Source organism: Protobothrops mucrosquamatus, unplaced genomic scaffold (assembly GCF_001527695.2).
Source record: "Protobothrops mucrosquamatus isolate PMUCROS unplaced genomic scaffold, P.Mucros_1.0 scaffold2445, whole genome shotgun sequence".
Classification (NCBI taxonomy): domain Eukaryota; kingdom Metazoa; phylum Chordata; class Lepidosauria; order Squamata; family Viperidae; genus Protobothrops; species Protobothrops mucrosquamatus.
Window position 1 is genome coordinate 280,843 of NW_015388517.1, and position 16,414 is coordinate 297,256.

A 16,414-nucleotide genomic window follows, 5' to 3' on the forward strand; every position below is an offset into this window, starting at 1 on the left:
GGGGGGGGTCTCTAGGACCATCAGCTGTCTGAATTGTTATTTCCAGGTAATCCTTCAAACAGATGTTTGCGGATCACCTCTTTTTGCCGAAAGCTATTTTACAATTCCCATAAAAACCAAAGCAGAGGGTCTTTTTTTTAGCATGAAAATAATAATATAAAGTATTTTTAAAACAACACGGGGGGCGTTTTAGGCACCTTGGCTGAAGATGGATTTCTATCCCCAAAGACTTATAAATGCAATGATATATGGGGCAGGTAGAAAGAGAGAGAATTGCTATCTTATTTCTGACCCAATTCTTGCCAGGACTCAAGTTGCAAATAAATGAGTTCTGAATACAATTCAGGGCAGCTCCAATATCAAGACAAGCTGACTTGTGATTTTGGCTTTTAGTGAAGTATGTGCGTATCTGTTTTGCCTTGAGCGAGCGCAGCTGCATCAAACAATGAGTCAACTACCTTACTAAAAAAGGTCATGAATCTAGATACTGTCTGCTCTCACAGTTGGGTAATTCTACCTCCTCCCATTGTCTAACTCAGGGGTGTCAAACTCGCAACATCACGTGACGTGCCGCGACATATCGCAACTTTTTCTCCATTGCCACCAATGGGGTGGGCACGGTTTCAGCATGACGCATCTGGCCTACCCGCCGGCAGTTTGACACCCCTGGTCTAACTGATAAAATAAAGGAACAACCGCAACACCTTTATTTTCTGGTCTGAAGAGGCCAATCAAGATTTGTCTCAGATGGGTGAAGTGGTAGAGTAGACCATGAGAGATTCTTTCAAAGTCAATTTTTGCACAAGGAAAAGGCTTGTAAGGCCTTAAATCCCAGCTTTATACAGCGTAGGATGCCTCCTAATAGGTCCACAATAGGTTCATGCTGGCTGGGGATGATGGGACTTGTAGCTCAACATATCTGAGAGGAAAATGGTGACATATAGTGCAGATAGTCCTCCACTTACAACCGTTTGTATAAATGACCCTTCAAAGTTACTGTAGACACGGAAAAAAGTGATTTATGATAATTTTTCACACTTTGCAGCATCCCCCATAGCCACATGATCAAAATTCAGACCCTTGGCAACCGGCTCATATTTGTGACGGTTGCAGTGTCCCCAGGGCCACGTGATCCCCTTTTGCAACCTTCTAACAAGCAAAGTTAATTGTGAAGCCATACTCATTTAACAACCTTGTTACTAACATTACAACGGCAGTGATTCACTTGACAACATTGGCAAGAAAGGCCGTAAAATGAGGCAAAACTCAGCAGCGGAAATTCTAGGCTGAATTGTGGCCATAAGTCGAGGACTGCCTGCACTAAATTTAATGAACCAATTATAGGGTTTGCTATAAAGAATTTCTTTTATGTCGATTAAGAAATGACGACTAAGTAAGCCTGTGTGAGTCGTAGCATTAAATTCTATTCTAACTTGTTAAGAAAAATATCAGAAGAACTGGAATGAGGAAGTTTTACAAAAAATACTTGATGGGAGTTTTCTAAACTGTGAAACCTAGCCCTGAACAATTCATTCTTGCCGGCTCAGTCCTGTTCACTCATTTTGTGGGAATTGGGCACAATTAAGTGTTAAGACTCATATGGCTCTCCAGGCGCAGCCACCCCAACACCTCAACACACTCAAACTGAGGAGAACTTTATTTCTAACAGGCCAAGTTTCATTCCTGCTCCTGAAATCTGCCTGCTCTGTGGGCAACGCGTGGGGCTGGAGTGAGGGCCAGTGTGTAGTGTCCCCATACCTCTATAGGTATATTGAAATACTTCATTCAGTCCAAATACCAGAACACAATAATTCTTAGCATAATATGATGTCTGAGCTGTTTATCTAAGAATGTTTCCACAACAGAGGCCCAGAATGGAACTGGTTGGTGTTTTGGAACTGTTGTCTTTTTGCAGGGTGGAAAAAAGGAGATGAAAGGACTTCAGCCATGGCCCAGAGAAGAAACAAGGCTAGTGTCTAAAGGAGGGAAGCTGGGTTACCTGACAGAAGAGAGAGAAGAGTAACTTACCATTAAAAAAAAAACACCTCTCTTTTTACCACCCTGTAATCCCTTAACTCAGGGCAGAGTTGCGAGTGACTGGATGGAGTTGAGCATTTACTGGCCAGATGCCCTTCCTGATGCCCATGCAGAGTTCGCAGCAGGTATTTTTTTTCTTTGTGTCCTAAGAAACATCTGCCACTACCTAGGATTGAACTCCTAATCTTCCAGGTGGGAAGCAAGCGTCTTCACCGCTAGGCCACAATGCCACTTATACAAGAGTAACTAGCCATAAACTTCCAAATATATCAATTTATTGTGATAAACAAAGGGAATAAACAAAGTATTCAGCAAGAAAGCATTTCAGAATATCACCATATACATTTGACTTACATTTGGCTAATCTCTATTTTCCAATACAAGTGGAGTTTCGTAATACAGTATGTGGATAAACCCATATGTTTCCAGGAATTAAAGCAATTATCTCAATCTTACCAATTAGGGCTAATTTCATAAGGCAGTGATGAAAAAAATCATCACCTAAGGGGTCAAAGACCTTTTTTCTAAACAACAGCACAGAATTTATTGGATTGACAAAGGATTTATTGACTGACTGCCAAAGGAAGCTTGCTTATTATACTGGGTATTGTTGCTTATCCGCTTTTTAAAAAATGTATCAAGTGATGGCTGTCAAGGTGCAATAAAAGTAAAATAAATCCCCCTACATATAAATGAATTCTCAGTACACTACAGCAAGAGCTGTTCTTGCTCTAAATTATGTCTGAGTTTACTAAAATTACTTTTAAGTTCTTTCCTATCTTGTCCTGTCAGTGTAATCTATTCTCTTTCAGCTACAGAACTACAGTTGCTCAAACAAAAAGCTATATTGTTACAGCTGAATTATTTTCCTTTCATTCATATAATTTGACATTCGTGATAAAACCTAGATCTTTCAATTTATTTCCCTCTGGTTGCTTATTTTACCTGTATTCAGGTAAATGAATTATCAATTACCTGTATTCACTCAATTCAAAGCAAATTATTTTGCTTGGAAGCTGGTTAGCATCATTTTGATCAAACATTTTTACATACACCCATAGTTAATGCTTCCTTCCCCCATCCCTACACAACTCCCCATTATTATTCTGCCTCTCCCACTTCCCACAATTGGAAGCTTCAAAGTATAGATGAAAACATGTTTCAGGCAGCACTAAATTCTGGAGGTGTTTCTGGGGTTCCATAGTTTCCATCATTATTGACTAGATGCTCATTTGTCACCTCTTGGTAGCCTCTCATCTTGTAGCGCCGAATTCTGAATGCGATAAAAACCAAGATAACCAAGATTGCAATCACTGCCATGCAAATCCCAGCAATGGCCCCATTTGATAATCCCAAAGTGTCATTTCCCTGGAAAAGAAGAGCTATTTCCTTCCCATCTGTGTCATTGGCCAACCTCCAGCTCCCACTCTGCTGTATTTTGACCCAGGCTTGGCTACCTTCGGTGCTCACCAGGATTGTTTCAGAAAGGCTGCCATTTGGGGACGGTGTGCGCAGAAAAGGGGGGAGTTTGATGGGAGCCAACTGCTGAGCAAAAAGTGTCCCTGCCTGCAAGCAATAGAGAATTTCACAGCCATCACTTAAATATGCCTTATGTTGACTATGTCCACCTGGACATTTCATGGGATACTTAGTAGGGGAATCTTGGTAGAAAAAATCCTGGAGGATTCCAGGGCTTTGCCCCTCTCGTAAGCCTGCCAGAGGATTGCCAGACTGGCAGCTGAAGAAGCCACCGAAGGGCACTGCAAAACGGGAGCCCATCTCATAGTCATTACTGACGCACACCTTCAGATTGTCAAAGAGGACCAAGGGGAAGAAGTAGGCTGGACAGGTGTAGGTGTTGGTCACTGGGTTCTCATTCCCGGTACTATAAAGTCCTCCAAAGAGAAATCCTGTGCTCTGAGCTATTGGGCCTGCGGCAGCACACCAATAAGCAAAGAACTTCACTGTGCTGGGGTAGTAGTGGATGCCGCACACCTTCTTACAGCATTTAAATACAAGCCAGCAGGAATGGCACTGCTGGTGACACTCCATCTTTGGCTGGTTGCCTGTACGTTGCTCTTCGTGCAGCAGGACAGCCGAATAGTTCTTTGGGCAAGAGTAGTTGCCAGTCAAAGGGTTCTGGATACGGTAAGACTGGCAAAGCTCTTCTGGGTCCTGGCCCGAAACCCCATGGCACTCCTGAAAGATTCCACCAAAGGTATAATTTGTGCTGGGATTTTGGCACGAGCCATCATCCACATTGGCCTGGAAATTGAAGTTCTTTGAGCTGGGCTCAACGCAGCCTGGGTGGGTGTTGATTGCATAGTAGAGGCGGATAGCGTTTTCCACTGTAGTGGCCACTCGATAGACTGTAGGCTCTGGCAATTCGGGTAAAGCATCAGGGGTGATGAAAAATGGCAGAGGAAGCCCTGACTTGCCTATCGCCACTAAACCGTTGGGGATGCCCTCCTGCCATTTCTGGAGGGTGATACCAGGATAGAAGGGCACACTGCCCCAGCTCTCCAATTTGGAATTTACAGTATTTACCAGATACTCCTTAGTTATATTACTCAAACCTTCCATGGAGGTCCCAATTCCCACATTGACTTTGTGGAAAAAAGTAACAGAGGCAGAGGCAGTGATGCCTGCTTTATTAGCTTCATTGTCCAGCAAAAACTTCTTTTTCACCTGATCCTCTTGTATGAGGGATGCCCCAGCCTCCACACTTGTGAGGACATGTGTGCCGTAGCTTAATACCAGCATTTCTGCCATATACTCAGCAATCCGACTCTGATTATTCTCCAGCTGGTTGCCTATGCTGACAAGCTGATGACGGAAGTCCTTGTGGAAAGTGAAGGATGGTTGAGCTTTCACAGAGTAGATGTGATGCTGTACCTGCACTCTTGTAGTGATTGTTTCATCATAGACATTGTGGGTCTTCGTTTCTTGGCTACCAGTGGAGAACCTGCCATTGAGCACGGTGAGGTAGGAAGCCTCAGCATTGATGGATTTGGAAAATGCATCAGTGTAGGACAGCCAGTCTTCAATAATTTCAGAGTGGATCTCCATTGTGCTCTTCTTGAGGGGCACCAAAAAGACATCGTTGGGAATGAGGTACTCACCATCTTCAGTGATCCGGCATTGGGAGTAGTTGAGGGTCATGACTTTGCCCATCTCCACATTACGCAAGTTGTCCCAGCCACCTCCAGGTAGCACTTCTAGTACCTTTTCACTGAGACCTTGTAATCTACAAGCTTTGAATCCCGGATCTTCAGCTATTGCAATCTCTGTGCTCAGCAACACCAAGAGAGGCCAAAGCCAAAACGCCATGGTCAGGGAAGGGAAAAGACCACTTTACTTGCACAGTCATGAAAATAGAGAAAAGTTTCATTATTGAAAAGACTATTTGTTATTACTCAATCAAACCTTCTCTAAGCTGATGCCCTCCAAATATCAGATCTCATCTCCAGCATCATCAAAGGCAAAGCTGCTAGAGAAGGAGAAAGCTAGATAAGATAGCAATCAAATGTTACAATTACAATTTCTGGCAATTCACCTGAAGTAGAAATGTATGCAAACGGATCCACCCATGGTAGACATAGACAATAATAGAAAAATAGTTTAGTATTGCTGCATAAGTTGATATATAATCCAACCCTTTCAAATATTATTTTGCTACACACACACGCACACACACAATAGCTGCAATACACACAATAGAGCATCACTTGTGTTTTTATAATACATATTAACCAGGTTGCTTCTTTGAATTGGAAAAAATATGATAAACCCAAGTTATGACCTTGAGGGAAGTTAGCCTAGAGAAGGAAATATTAAAAGGGCAGAAAAATATATTTTTTCCTCAAAGGGATTTTTTTTTAAAAGCAGAAACCAAATCTCTCTGGCCTCAAATCTCTGTCCCAAGCAAGAGCCAGCCCAATACAAATGCAGATGTAAAACCATCAGGAAGGTTGGAGCCAGGGAACTCAAGAAGACAAAGAAACTCTTAAGAGTCATTAGCCCAGCCCCAGGGAAGCAGGAGATGACTTTTGGGACATAATAGGACTAAACCACAGATACTAAGGCCTAGAAAAGCACTCAGACTCAGTTCAAAGTTCATGCCACAGGAAGAGGAAACTATTCCAAACAAAAGGCTAGAGAGGGTGTAAAGAGCTACTTCCCATGTGCTCAGCCCTTCTCTCCTCTGCTCTTTCCTGCAAGAATCATCTTTCTGCTTCTTCAATAAACTGTAACCATTTTCCCAAAGCAGTCGCCATGTTGCTTATTTATTCCAGGCTTGGATGAACCAGGATGAAGACTTACTTCTAACAACCTTATTCTGGCTTTGTGCCGAGATTTACCCTCCCTCTCCTATTTGCCCCCAACAGCAGCAAAGAGGAAGCAGCTTTAATTATAACAGCTGACTTCCAGTACTTGAGGGGCAGTATGAAACATTAACAGACAGAGATAGTATGAAACAATTGCAGTCAGTGAGATAAGGGGGGGGGGGTTGGTTTATTCTCCAAAGCTCCTGAGGGCAGGATAAGAAGCAAAGGGTGGAAGCTCATTAAAGAGATCCAACCTGGAACAAAGGAGAAACTTCCTGACAGTGAGAACAATTAATCAATGGAACAGCTTGCCTTCCCAAATGCTCCATTGCTAGAGGTTTTCAAGAACAGCCTGGACAACCATTTGACCTGGATGGTAGAAGGTCCCCTGCCTTGAGCAGGTTAATTGGACTAGATAACGTCCTAACGTCCAGCCCTTTGATTCTATATTCTATGTTTCTAAGATTAGTAGAAAACCTGCAGGGACTTGGTCTCCCCAAAAAAGGAGACCAAAACTCTTGCAAATCTCCTGAACACTTTGGCCCTAATAGGGTTGTCTCTGAACTTTGGAAAAGTCATCTGAAATCATTCCTTACCTTGCTTGGCTCCCCAGATCCACAGCTTCTTTCTGTCCACCAAAGGAATTCTCGGCTACTTTGCTTAGTTTATCACAGATTTTTTTTTAAAAAAAGGAATAAATGAAGAAAGACTAAAGAGGAACGTTGATTTCCCCAAACAATAGGATTGGACAATTGAAACGTGATGGGAGCGTCTCTACTGCGGAGAATGAGTCAGGCAGCCGTTTTCAAGCAGCAGTTTTCAAGCAAAGTCGAAACAGAAACTTTTTCCGGAAAGTCCCTTCTCCCCCCTTAGCCCCCCCCTCTTTTGCATACCTTCCTTTTGATGTTGCTCTCAGTGTAAATATTTGCTGCCCTGGGCACAAAGTCTGTCCATCTGTGACACGGAGGAATTATTAACCGAAATGTTCTACATTCTACAGAAATGTTATACTATACATTGCAAATTCTACAGGTAAACATGTTTCTCTTTTTCTCCCTTTTTCTTTCCCCAGAGTTTATGAAACATATTTATGTCCTTAATAAGACAGCCAAGAAATGACTGGCATTGGAGATGAACAAAAGTATGGGCACAGATAGTGCTGTTAAGATATTGAGAAGGTGGCTGAGTTTCCAGTTGTAATGAAATAAAAGTTTGCTTCTGGATCAGAAACCACTGACTATGCCGCAATTCTGTGAGTGTAAATTATTATTTCAAAATGACCTGACATCAGGGGACAGTGGCATTTTGTTTGAAAGTATAAGACCCAATTATGTAACTGTTCTGCTTGTGTTTGTACTGGATTTTCCATTGTAATGGATCTGTACTGGAAAAATAAAGAGGCTGGTGTGGACATGGCCACTCAAAGAAATACTTTACTGAAGCTGTCTATTGCACTTTCAGATCCAGAGCTACCAAGTCATGCTGCTGGACTTCAAAAACTGCTTAATTTGCCCCCACAAAAGGCAGAATGTTGAGTTGGAATTTATGGATGAAGGCAACCTCTTTATCTCTGCACTTTTGGTGCCCATCCGATGTTCTTGCAGATTATTACCAGACACTAAAGCAGGCTGTTCTGCTACATTTTTCAGAGTTGCCCACAAGCTCATGGAACAATCAGAGTGTTGTCTAATGTCTAGCTTGCCTTTTGAAGTGGATGGATTGTTTTGATGAAAATAGTCACCATAGCCATAACAGGGACTCCTATTACAACAAAGCATAAATGTTGTGTAAAGAGTGAAATTGAAAACAAATACTTAACAACACATGCAACAAACATATTTGTTTTAAATTGACAATGCCACATATTAGTATAGAAGTAACCTTAGTCTAACGTGCCCACTGAAAGCATTGACATACATTTCATTGAGCATCTAACTGGCAATGCAATCAAGAATAGGCCTTGTGATTTTTATTAATCCACCATAAATTCTATCTACAACAACAGAGCCAATAATGGTGGCTCTCCATGCATAATTATCCAACTTTAGTAAATAGAAATAGGATTCCTTCAATCCTTGGAACTGAGACCTGGATTTTTTTCTGGTTGATTCTGTAGAAGGCTTTGTTAATAGGACATTACCTTGGAAATGCTACTCAAATCATTACCTTGGAAATGCTACTCAAATCATGTCCATAGGTTAATTTTTTTTTTAGTAACACTATCACACAGTCACACTGTCTACACTGCAGCTTTACATTTTTCAACATTCTCACAGCACTTGTTGCTTACTTTTCAGCAACTTTTCTTGTACAGTAACATTTCTATCCTTGGTTTCAATTCCAGCCTATCACTATCATTCCATGTCAATATACTGCTTTGAGCATTTCCTTATTTCAGTTTCATCCAAAATAATTTCATCAATTTTATTTTTAATTCCTTTCATTCTGCTGGAGACTTTTCATTTAGCCCTTTTCATCCACATCCAGAACGATTTTTCTTTTCATCAGAATCATTATGTCTTTTGCTTGCCTCTTTTAATATTTTTCACAAAATATTTATCAGTTTGTATACTGGTGAAGTAACTCTAGGTAGCTAGCAAAAAAGGATTGAAACAAGTAACAAAAAGTTTTTTTAAAGCAACAAACTCAACAGTTAAATGCAAGGTGTATATAATGGAAGGATAACTAAATAAACAGATTTTCAGTCAAAGCACCATCAGAGAGCCAATCGCTACATGCCATCCAAAGCTTGACGGGAGAGCCAGGTTTATAAAGTGTTATGAAAGCTCAAATGGATTGGGGCTATCTGGACTCAGAGACAACTACCTATGCATATACAAAGACAAAGTCTGTCAAGATTCTTCTGTATCCTAAGCCTGTCTTCTGGAGTGTTGGCTATTCCTCCCAGCTTGGTGTCGTCTGCAAATTTGATGAGTTCCCCATCTATCTCCTCATCCAAATCATTGATGAAGATGTTGAAGAGCACTGGGCCCAGAACAGAGCCCTGGGGCACCCCACCACATACTTCTCTCCATGTAGATGCAGTTCCATTGAGGGCCACACGCTCAGTCAGGCCAGTCAGCCAGCTAGGAATTTATCTGGTGGCGATGCTGTCTAACCCACATTTTTCTATTTTATCAAGTAGAACAGTGTTTCTCAACCTTGACAATTTTAAGGCATGTGGACTTCAACTCCCAGAATTCCACAGCCAGCAATGCTGGCTGTGGAATTCTGGGAGTTGAAATCCACATGCCTTAAAATTGTCAAGGTTGAGAAACACTGAAGTAGAAGGTTGTGATCTACTTTATCAAATATCTTACTGAAGTCCAAGTAAATTATATTCACAGCATTCCTCTGGTCCACTAATTTTGTCACCTGGTCAAAGAACGCAATAAGATTTGTCTGGCATGATCTGTTTTTGACAAACCCATGTTGGTTTTTGGTTTTTTTGGTAATGACTTTGTTTGCCTCTAGGACGGTGTTCGCTTATTTGTTTCCTCCCCCGTCCCTATTTTTCAGACAAAGGCTGGAATGCAAGCAGGACTTAAATTCGGAAGCCGAAGGGAGCAAGGCTCTGAATCATCCAGCCCCCGCCAGGCTTTTCCAGCTTTCCAGTAGGAGGGGAACGATCCCGATGCAGTCTCTCGCCAGCTTCGGCGACTCTTCCCCCGGAGCTGGAATCTACTTCTGTACCTTCCGGGGATTGATTGGTTAATTGATTCAGAGCGCCCCAAGAGGCCATAATGAAAACCCGGGAATTTCAGAACTGGATCCAGTTTCGCTTTCATTTCTCGGCTAGCGGCTGCTTTCCATATCTCGTCATCTAAAAGGAAACGGGCGGGAATCACTTTTGCCGAAATGAGTCCGTTGTTGCCTAGGGCCCAAATCACCGCCCCGGAAAAGAGGAAAAATCACTTTGTCCCCACCCTCTCCGCCTTTCGGAAAAGCCCGCGCAAGAACTTGTGGAGTCATTTCCCCCTTTTTTGTCGTTCTGGAAGGTGTGCCAGAGGCCTCCCGTTGTCTTTTGTTTCCAAACCTCGGCTGATAGACAGCTCCTTTTAAAGGTAAAGAGTTCTTGAATGAACGTGTGAACGCGAAACGACGAACGATCATGATTTCCTTTATTACAGTACTCTCTCTGCCGACAAGGTTCATAGATGTCGTCCCGCCTGCGAATTGAATCTCACAGCAGTCGGCGGGCGGGAGAAACCTTAACTGGCTGACCCAGCACACGCAGCCATAATAAGCTAGTGATCTTGATCATGATTTAGTGTGGTGTACCGAGCTAATTTTGGTTTATTCAATAAACGGAGATAATAAACTAAAAGCTTAGGTGCCCAAAGCAGCAAAAATGCCCTAGCTGAAAATGAATAATGGTGTGGGTAAAAAAAAAAAGAAGTCAAAATAGCAGGAAAAATTGAGTATATAATCCTCTTGTTTAGGTCATCATCTCTTTTTTTTCCCCCTCACTTTACCAACAGTAAGGATGGAACCGCTGAAAGATGCTTCCGCTGCTGTAACCAGTGCTGAAAATCCAAAGGTAAAAAGTTCCTGCTTATTCTGAGTTGGTTCCTGTTCTCATGGTCTGCGTGCGGTGAGTCATGCTTTCCGTGGGCATGTCATGACATGCATTTCCTTACTCTCTCCTTGCCTCCAAGCCTGTGGCTTAAACTTTTTCAGGCTGTGGGACCTGTTAACGTTTATCATTCCTATTATGTACACGACTGTGAGATCACAGCCGCCAGTTCTTTTAACTGGGGTTGGCTTTCATATACATCAATTTCCGAGAGAACCTAGGATGTTGCAAAGTATCGGCACACTAAATGTGTGGATCCAAGCAGCCTAGCCTTTGGTAAGTGGCAGAAGTTTTGTCAATGTGCAGATTCTCTAAGTGCCGTCAAAGGTATTTTTTGGTATGATCTGCAAACACAATTGGGCCCAAAATTTCCATTGCTAAGTGAGGCAGTTAAAGTGAGTTGCGCCTCATTTTATGATCTTTTTTTTTGCCACAGTTGTGGAGTGAATCGTGTGATTGTTAAGTGAATTTGACCTCCCCAATTGTCTTTGCTTGTCAACGGGTCCATGCCAGTTGCCCAGTGCCTGAATTTTGATCACGTGACTGTGGGGATGGTGCAAGTGAAGAATGCTCATAAGCTGCTTTTTTCAGTTCTATTGTAAACAAATGGTTGTGAGTCGAGGACTACCTCTATTATTATTAGCCACTCAATCCAAAAACAGCAAAAAAATATAAAATGATTCGGCCAGACTAAAACAGCCATAAGAGTAACAGGAGATCACAACAGGGACCTCACAGACTACATTAAGCCCACCCTTTGAACCGGAGTGAAGTCTTGAGAGCTTTCCTGAATCCCAGCATAGTAGATGTTCTCCTTGTCTCTGATGGGATGTTATTTCAGACAGTGGGGACTGTTTCAGGAGGCCCACTTCCTTGGTTTTACAAGATGATAATGTTTAATAGAGAGGACCTAGTTATTTGCTTAACTACGGGGTGGGCAGAAAAGAACGGAGATAGGCAGTTCCTTAGGCGACAAGGCCCTGTGCCATATAGGGCTTAATTGAAGACAACCAGCACTTGAAACGCACAACTGGCAGCCAACGCAGCTCACCTAGCATGGTGACACATGGGCATAGGGAAAAGCATCCATTATTGTGTGTGCTGCTGCAGTTTGAATCGGCTGTAGCTTCCACATTGTATTCAAGGGCAGCCCCAGGTAGAATACATTGCAAAGTCCAATTACGAGGGCATGAGTAACCATTGGAAGGCCTCCTCCGGTTGAGCAAGGAACATGATTGGTCTGCAAGATAAGCCTGTGCAAGGGCATTCCTGCCACAGCTGCTACCTGCTCTTTCAACAGTCACTGCCATCCAGGAGGCTCCCCAAGTTGTACTCCAGTCTCAGATAAGGAAGTAGTACCCTATCCCAGATGGACAGTGAAAACTTCCTCAACCTGGGGAGGGGGAGGGGCTAAACAGCCACAGCCTCTTAGTCTTGTCTATAGCTGAACAGGCTCTAGAGCAGCGGTTCTCAACCTATGGGTCGCAACCCCATTTGGGGTCGATCGACCATTTCACGGGGGTCGCCAAGCAAGGCTGTCTGCCATTTTTTTCCCCTTTTCCGGTGGGTGCCTTACCTCCCTTGGGCTGGGCCAGCTGGTGGTCGCCCTGCTCCGTCTCTGCCGCTTGCCAGCTACGCCTCGGCCGGCGCAGGGGGCGGAACCACGCATGCGCGGCACTCCCGGGCAGGGAAAGTCCTCGACTTACGACCGGTTGGGTAGTCCTCGACTTACGACCGGTTTAGTCCTCGACTTACGACCGGTTTAGTCCTCTACTTACGACCGGTTGGGGGTCGCGGCATTCAAAAGGTTGAGAACCACTGCTCTAGACATTGGGTCAAATCATACTCTAGTAATAGAAAATTGGTTGAGTTTGAGTCTATTGATTTTGGTCCTTAAGTTCTCTGTAAAATACAGTTTGAAAATCCTGGTCCATCCCACAAGAAACCACTGATCCTATTATTCTATCCAAATGCAGAATAGAACGTGCAATTGCACTGCTGATGGCTAAGGGCTCTCTGCTAACTTGGCTTTCAGCTGCTCCAGAGGAAGAAGCAGAAACCCTGAAAGACAAACATGGAGTCTGTCCTCTTCCTGTTTTTAAATGCCACATAAGAGAGGCCAGTTCTCCTGACTGGATCCTCGGTGCTTGGCTTTTGAAAGTGTTAGTTGACCCTGCTATTACTGGGAGTGATGAATCAAGCTAACTTTCCTTTAATTCTTTTCCTTTTGGGATGTTATGGTGGAATTTCCCCACAGTCTGCATGCCTCTCCTTAGTACATTATGGAATCAAATGCACCTGGAGATATGGGTAGAGCAGAACATGTTTTAAATTAATCCATGATTGAGAATCCCAGGTCTGCAGTGTGCCTGGTTAAGGGAAGATTATAAGCCCCTTCGGTTTGAACATATAGACAGTTGCCTTTCAGGTTATTGTGTTCAAGAAGAAAAAGTATCTGGTACTGTTGACATGTTGAGCCAAGATTTGTGCTCATGGCCTTAATTATTTTCTTTCTTTCTTAGGTAGCTTAATTAAATTCAGTTCAGAAAATGCCTGAATTGAGTTAAAAGCACCTATGAAAATATCCTATACAAAATATTGTTTCACATCTACTTTACATAGCTTCTAGGCACTACATGGTCTTTTTACTGTTGTTTTAATGAAAAACAAAATAACAAACCAAACGCATATTTAATTGTTGCCTTTTATTAGATCAAAGAAGAGGTACTAAGTAGCGATGAATATAATTGTCCTGAAAAAGTTGCAACAAGTCGCAAGTCTGCAAGTGGAGAAGAACGAGAATTCAAGGTGACATTCGGTAAAGATGGAAGGAAGCATCTAGTGAGAGGCAGACTTACCGACAGTCTGTTTAGTGCCCTCAGGTCTAATCATCTTGTTTGTGCCTGGATGGACAGAAACAAGAGAAAAGAGTTCCACTTAAAAGAGAAGAAAGAGTCTTGGGATTGCTTCATCAATCTGGGAATGCCTTTAAAGTATGTACCTGATGGCTCACTATTTGAAATGAAGTCCTACAAGCTAACTGATGAAGTATGGTATCGCCAATATGACGATAGGAAAGAATGTATATTGTTCTATGTCCAAGGAAAAGGTTCTAGAATGGAAAGCCATGGAAAACAAAGCCGTACGGTAATAAAAAACGGCAGCCTAATTAACGAATATTGCACATTTTGTATCTTTGCCCCTAAAGAAGAATCGATAAAAGATGCCCTGTGCAATGATGGCCGCTTTCTGCCATTGCTGAAAGAAGAGAATTGGACACTGGTAAAAAAAGGAACAATCACAGAAAACAATTACTTAGTTAAGATCTTATCAGATCAACCAGATGAAGTTTATGAAATTCACGTGGAGTCTAAAAAAGGTGCCAGATACAGTGGTGATCTAAACAAGAAACAGAATGATTTAGACTTGGCGGGGGGGCAGCTGAGTACCCTTGAAAAGCCACAGGGACAGCCGGACTTTGAGGAGGGACAACTCAGTGCTTCTAAAACACAACAGCCACGGCCAGACTATGAGCAGGGACAGCTCGGTACTTCTAAACTACAACAGCAGCAGGAGTTTGAATACCAGCTCCTGCATTTGTATCCTAAGCTGAAGAAAGAAGGGCAAAAGGTTTTCAAATTTTTGACACTTAATAACAAGGACTTTGAAGTTTGTAAGAAAAACTTTGGAAAGGAGGTAAATGACTCTCTTTCAGCTATGTTGATGGAGACACTTGTTACCCGTATGAATTCAGTTGGATATATAGATTGGAAGAATGACTTAGGATGCGTTCAAGGGTCTGCAACTTGCTTTGTTCTCCATGGTAGATATATATTAACATGTCACCATGTAGTAAAGTCGATAGTTGGAGAAAGAACTGAAGCAAAGGACTGGGGAAAGAGAATCAAGCAGTTAGCCCGTGTAACTTTCTCTTATAAAAAAGAGCATCCTCCTAGAGAAAAGTGGTTCTCATTGGAAAACTGGTTTGAAATATCAGATGAGGATCTTGATTTTGCTGTCCTGAAATTGGAAGAAAATGAAAGTAAAAGTCATCCTCCACCAGGACTGTTGCAATTTCATTCCCCACCACCACCAAATGGTCCCATTTTTATCACAGGTCACCCAAAGGGAGGAATCAAGTCTACGGATGTTTGTGTTGTTGTCAGTGTATTTGAGCGTGGCAATGAATATAGCAATCATTTGCAGCAACAGCAGAAAATTGAATGCAGCAAATATGTGTGTGGTTACAACTCAGAAAAAAAATGCATCCATACGTATAATCCAAAAGGTTTTGACCACAAAAAAAATAGTCCTCATCTTGTCACTTACAATACCTGTTTTTTTGAGGGCTCATCGGGTTCACCGGTGTTTGACAAAAATGGGCAACTTGTTGCTATGCACGCTGCTGGATTTGCTTATAAAATGAGAAACAAAGAGTGTAGCATAATTGAATGGGGCTATTTAATTTGCTCAATCATTTTAAAAATGCAATCCAAATTTAAATCTTGGTTTGATTCTACATTTCCTCCTGATACAAGTGAAGATAGTTCACATGTGGATGCGTTTCAGAATGAGGCAGAGGAGAAAATGGATTGTAGTTAATACATTGTCAAATATATTTGACTTCTCAAAAAAAAATGGCTTGAGGGAAAATTATCTGCCAAGATTCTGCTTTCTTTGGATTTATAACAGTTTGTGACAGATACATTTATTTTCAAATATGCAGGCTGAACATAGCTGCCACTCTACATTAAATTCTCCAAGAAATGCCTCAAAGTTTAGTGTTGTCCATTGCATTTTTAGAGCTCCCAATAGCATAAATTCTTTTGTAGTTGTGTCTCTGTCTCCTAGCTATTTGTACTTCTTCCTTTATGCAAACATTGATCCCAGTTAGTGACTTTTCTAGTATCATCCCGTCATTACTGTGGTGATATAAGGGCTGTCCTTTTTTACTGTTATTTTGACATAACAATAGTTTGGTGATTATAGAAGATATTAGAAAGGTATTTTCCTCACTGCTGAATCAGGGCATTATCCATCTTTCCTTGAATTGGCAGAAAATTGAATTGCCATCTCATTTTGCCGCTATTGCCTTTGCTCTCAGTCACAGTCAGTTGCTTGCCTTCTCTTCAAGGTAACAGTCTTAGATTTACAATGTTGAAGTTCCACTTTGATGGCACTTATTTAAGGGAGGAAATACAGCTAATGGCAACTTCAACCTCTCCTACTTGTGGGCTGGGGCTGAGATGAAGGCTATGGACCAAGAAAAAAAAAAGATGCCAGGACATGTTGATGCCATAATTAGGTGCATGAATATCTCAGGGGATGCCACAAAGAAGAGGGAGTCAAGCTATTTTCTAAAGCACTTGAAGGCAGGACAAGAAGCAACGGATGGAAACTACTCAAGGAGAGAAACAACCTAGAACTAAGGAGAAATTTCCTGACAAAACAATGAATCAGTAGAACAGCTTGC

The 16,414-nt window shown here is 42.1% G+C and overlaps 2 protein-coding genes across 2 annotated transcripts; one reads left to right on the forward strand and one right to left on the reverse strand.

Moving 5' to 3' along the window:
- Nucleotides 1–2,300: 2,300 nt before the first annotated feature.
- LOC107295697 (macrophage-expressed gene 1 protein) lies at nucleotides 2,301–5,397 on the reverse strand. The gene has a single exon (XM_015825021.1). It carries the CDS (start codon nucleotides 5,365–5,367, stop codon nucleotides 3,199–3,201), a length of 2,169 nt encoding a protein of 722 aa, XP_015680507.1. The 5' UTR covers nucleotides 5,368–5,397; the 3' UTR covers nucleotides 2,301–3,198.
- Nucleotides 5,398–10,340: 4,943 nt separating this feature from the next.
- FAM111A (family with sequence similarity 111 member A) lies at nucleotides 10,341–15,570 on the forward strand. The gene is made up of 3 exons (XM_015825022.1): nucleotides 10,341–10,429; nucleotides 10,847–10,905; nucleotides 13,654–15,570. The coding sequence occupies exons 2-3, from the start codon at nucleotides 10,852–10,854 to the stop codon at nucleotides 15,541–15,543; spliced, it is 1,944 nt and encodes a 647-aa protein (XP_015680508.1). The 5' UTR covers nucleotides 10,341–10,429; nucleotides 10,847–10,851; the 3' UTR covers nucleotides 15,544–15,570.
- The last annotated feature ends 844 nt before the right edge of the window (nucleotides 15,571–16,414 follow it).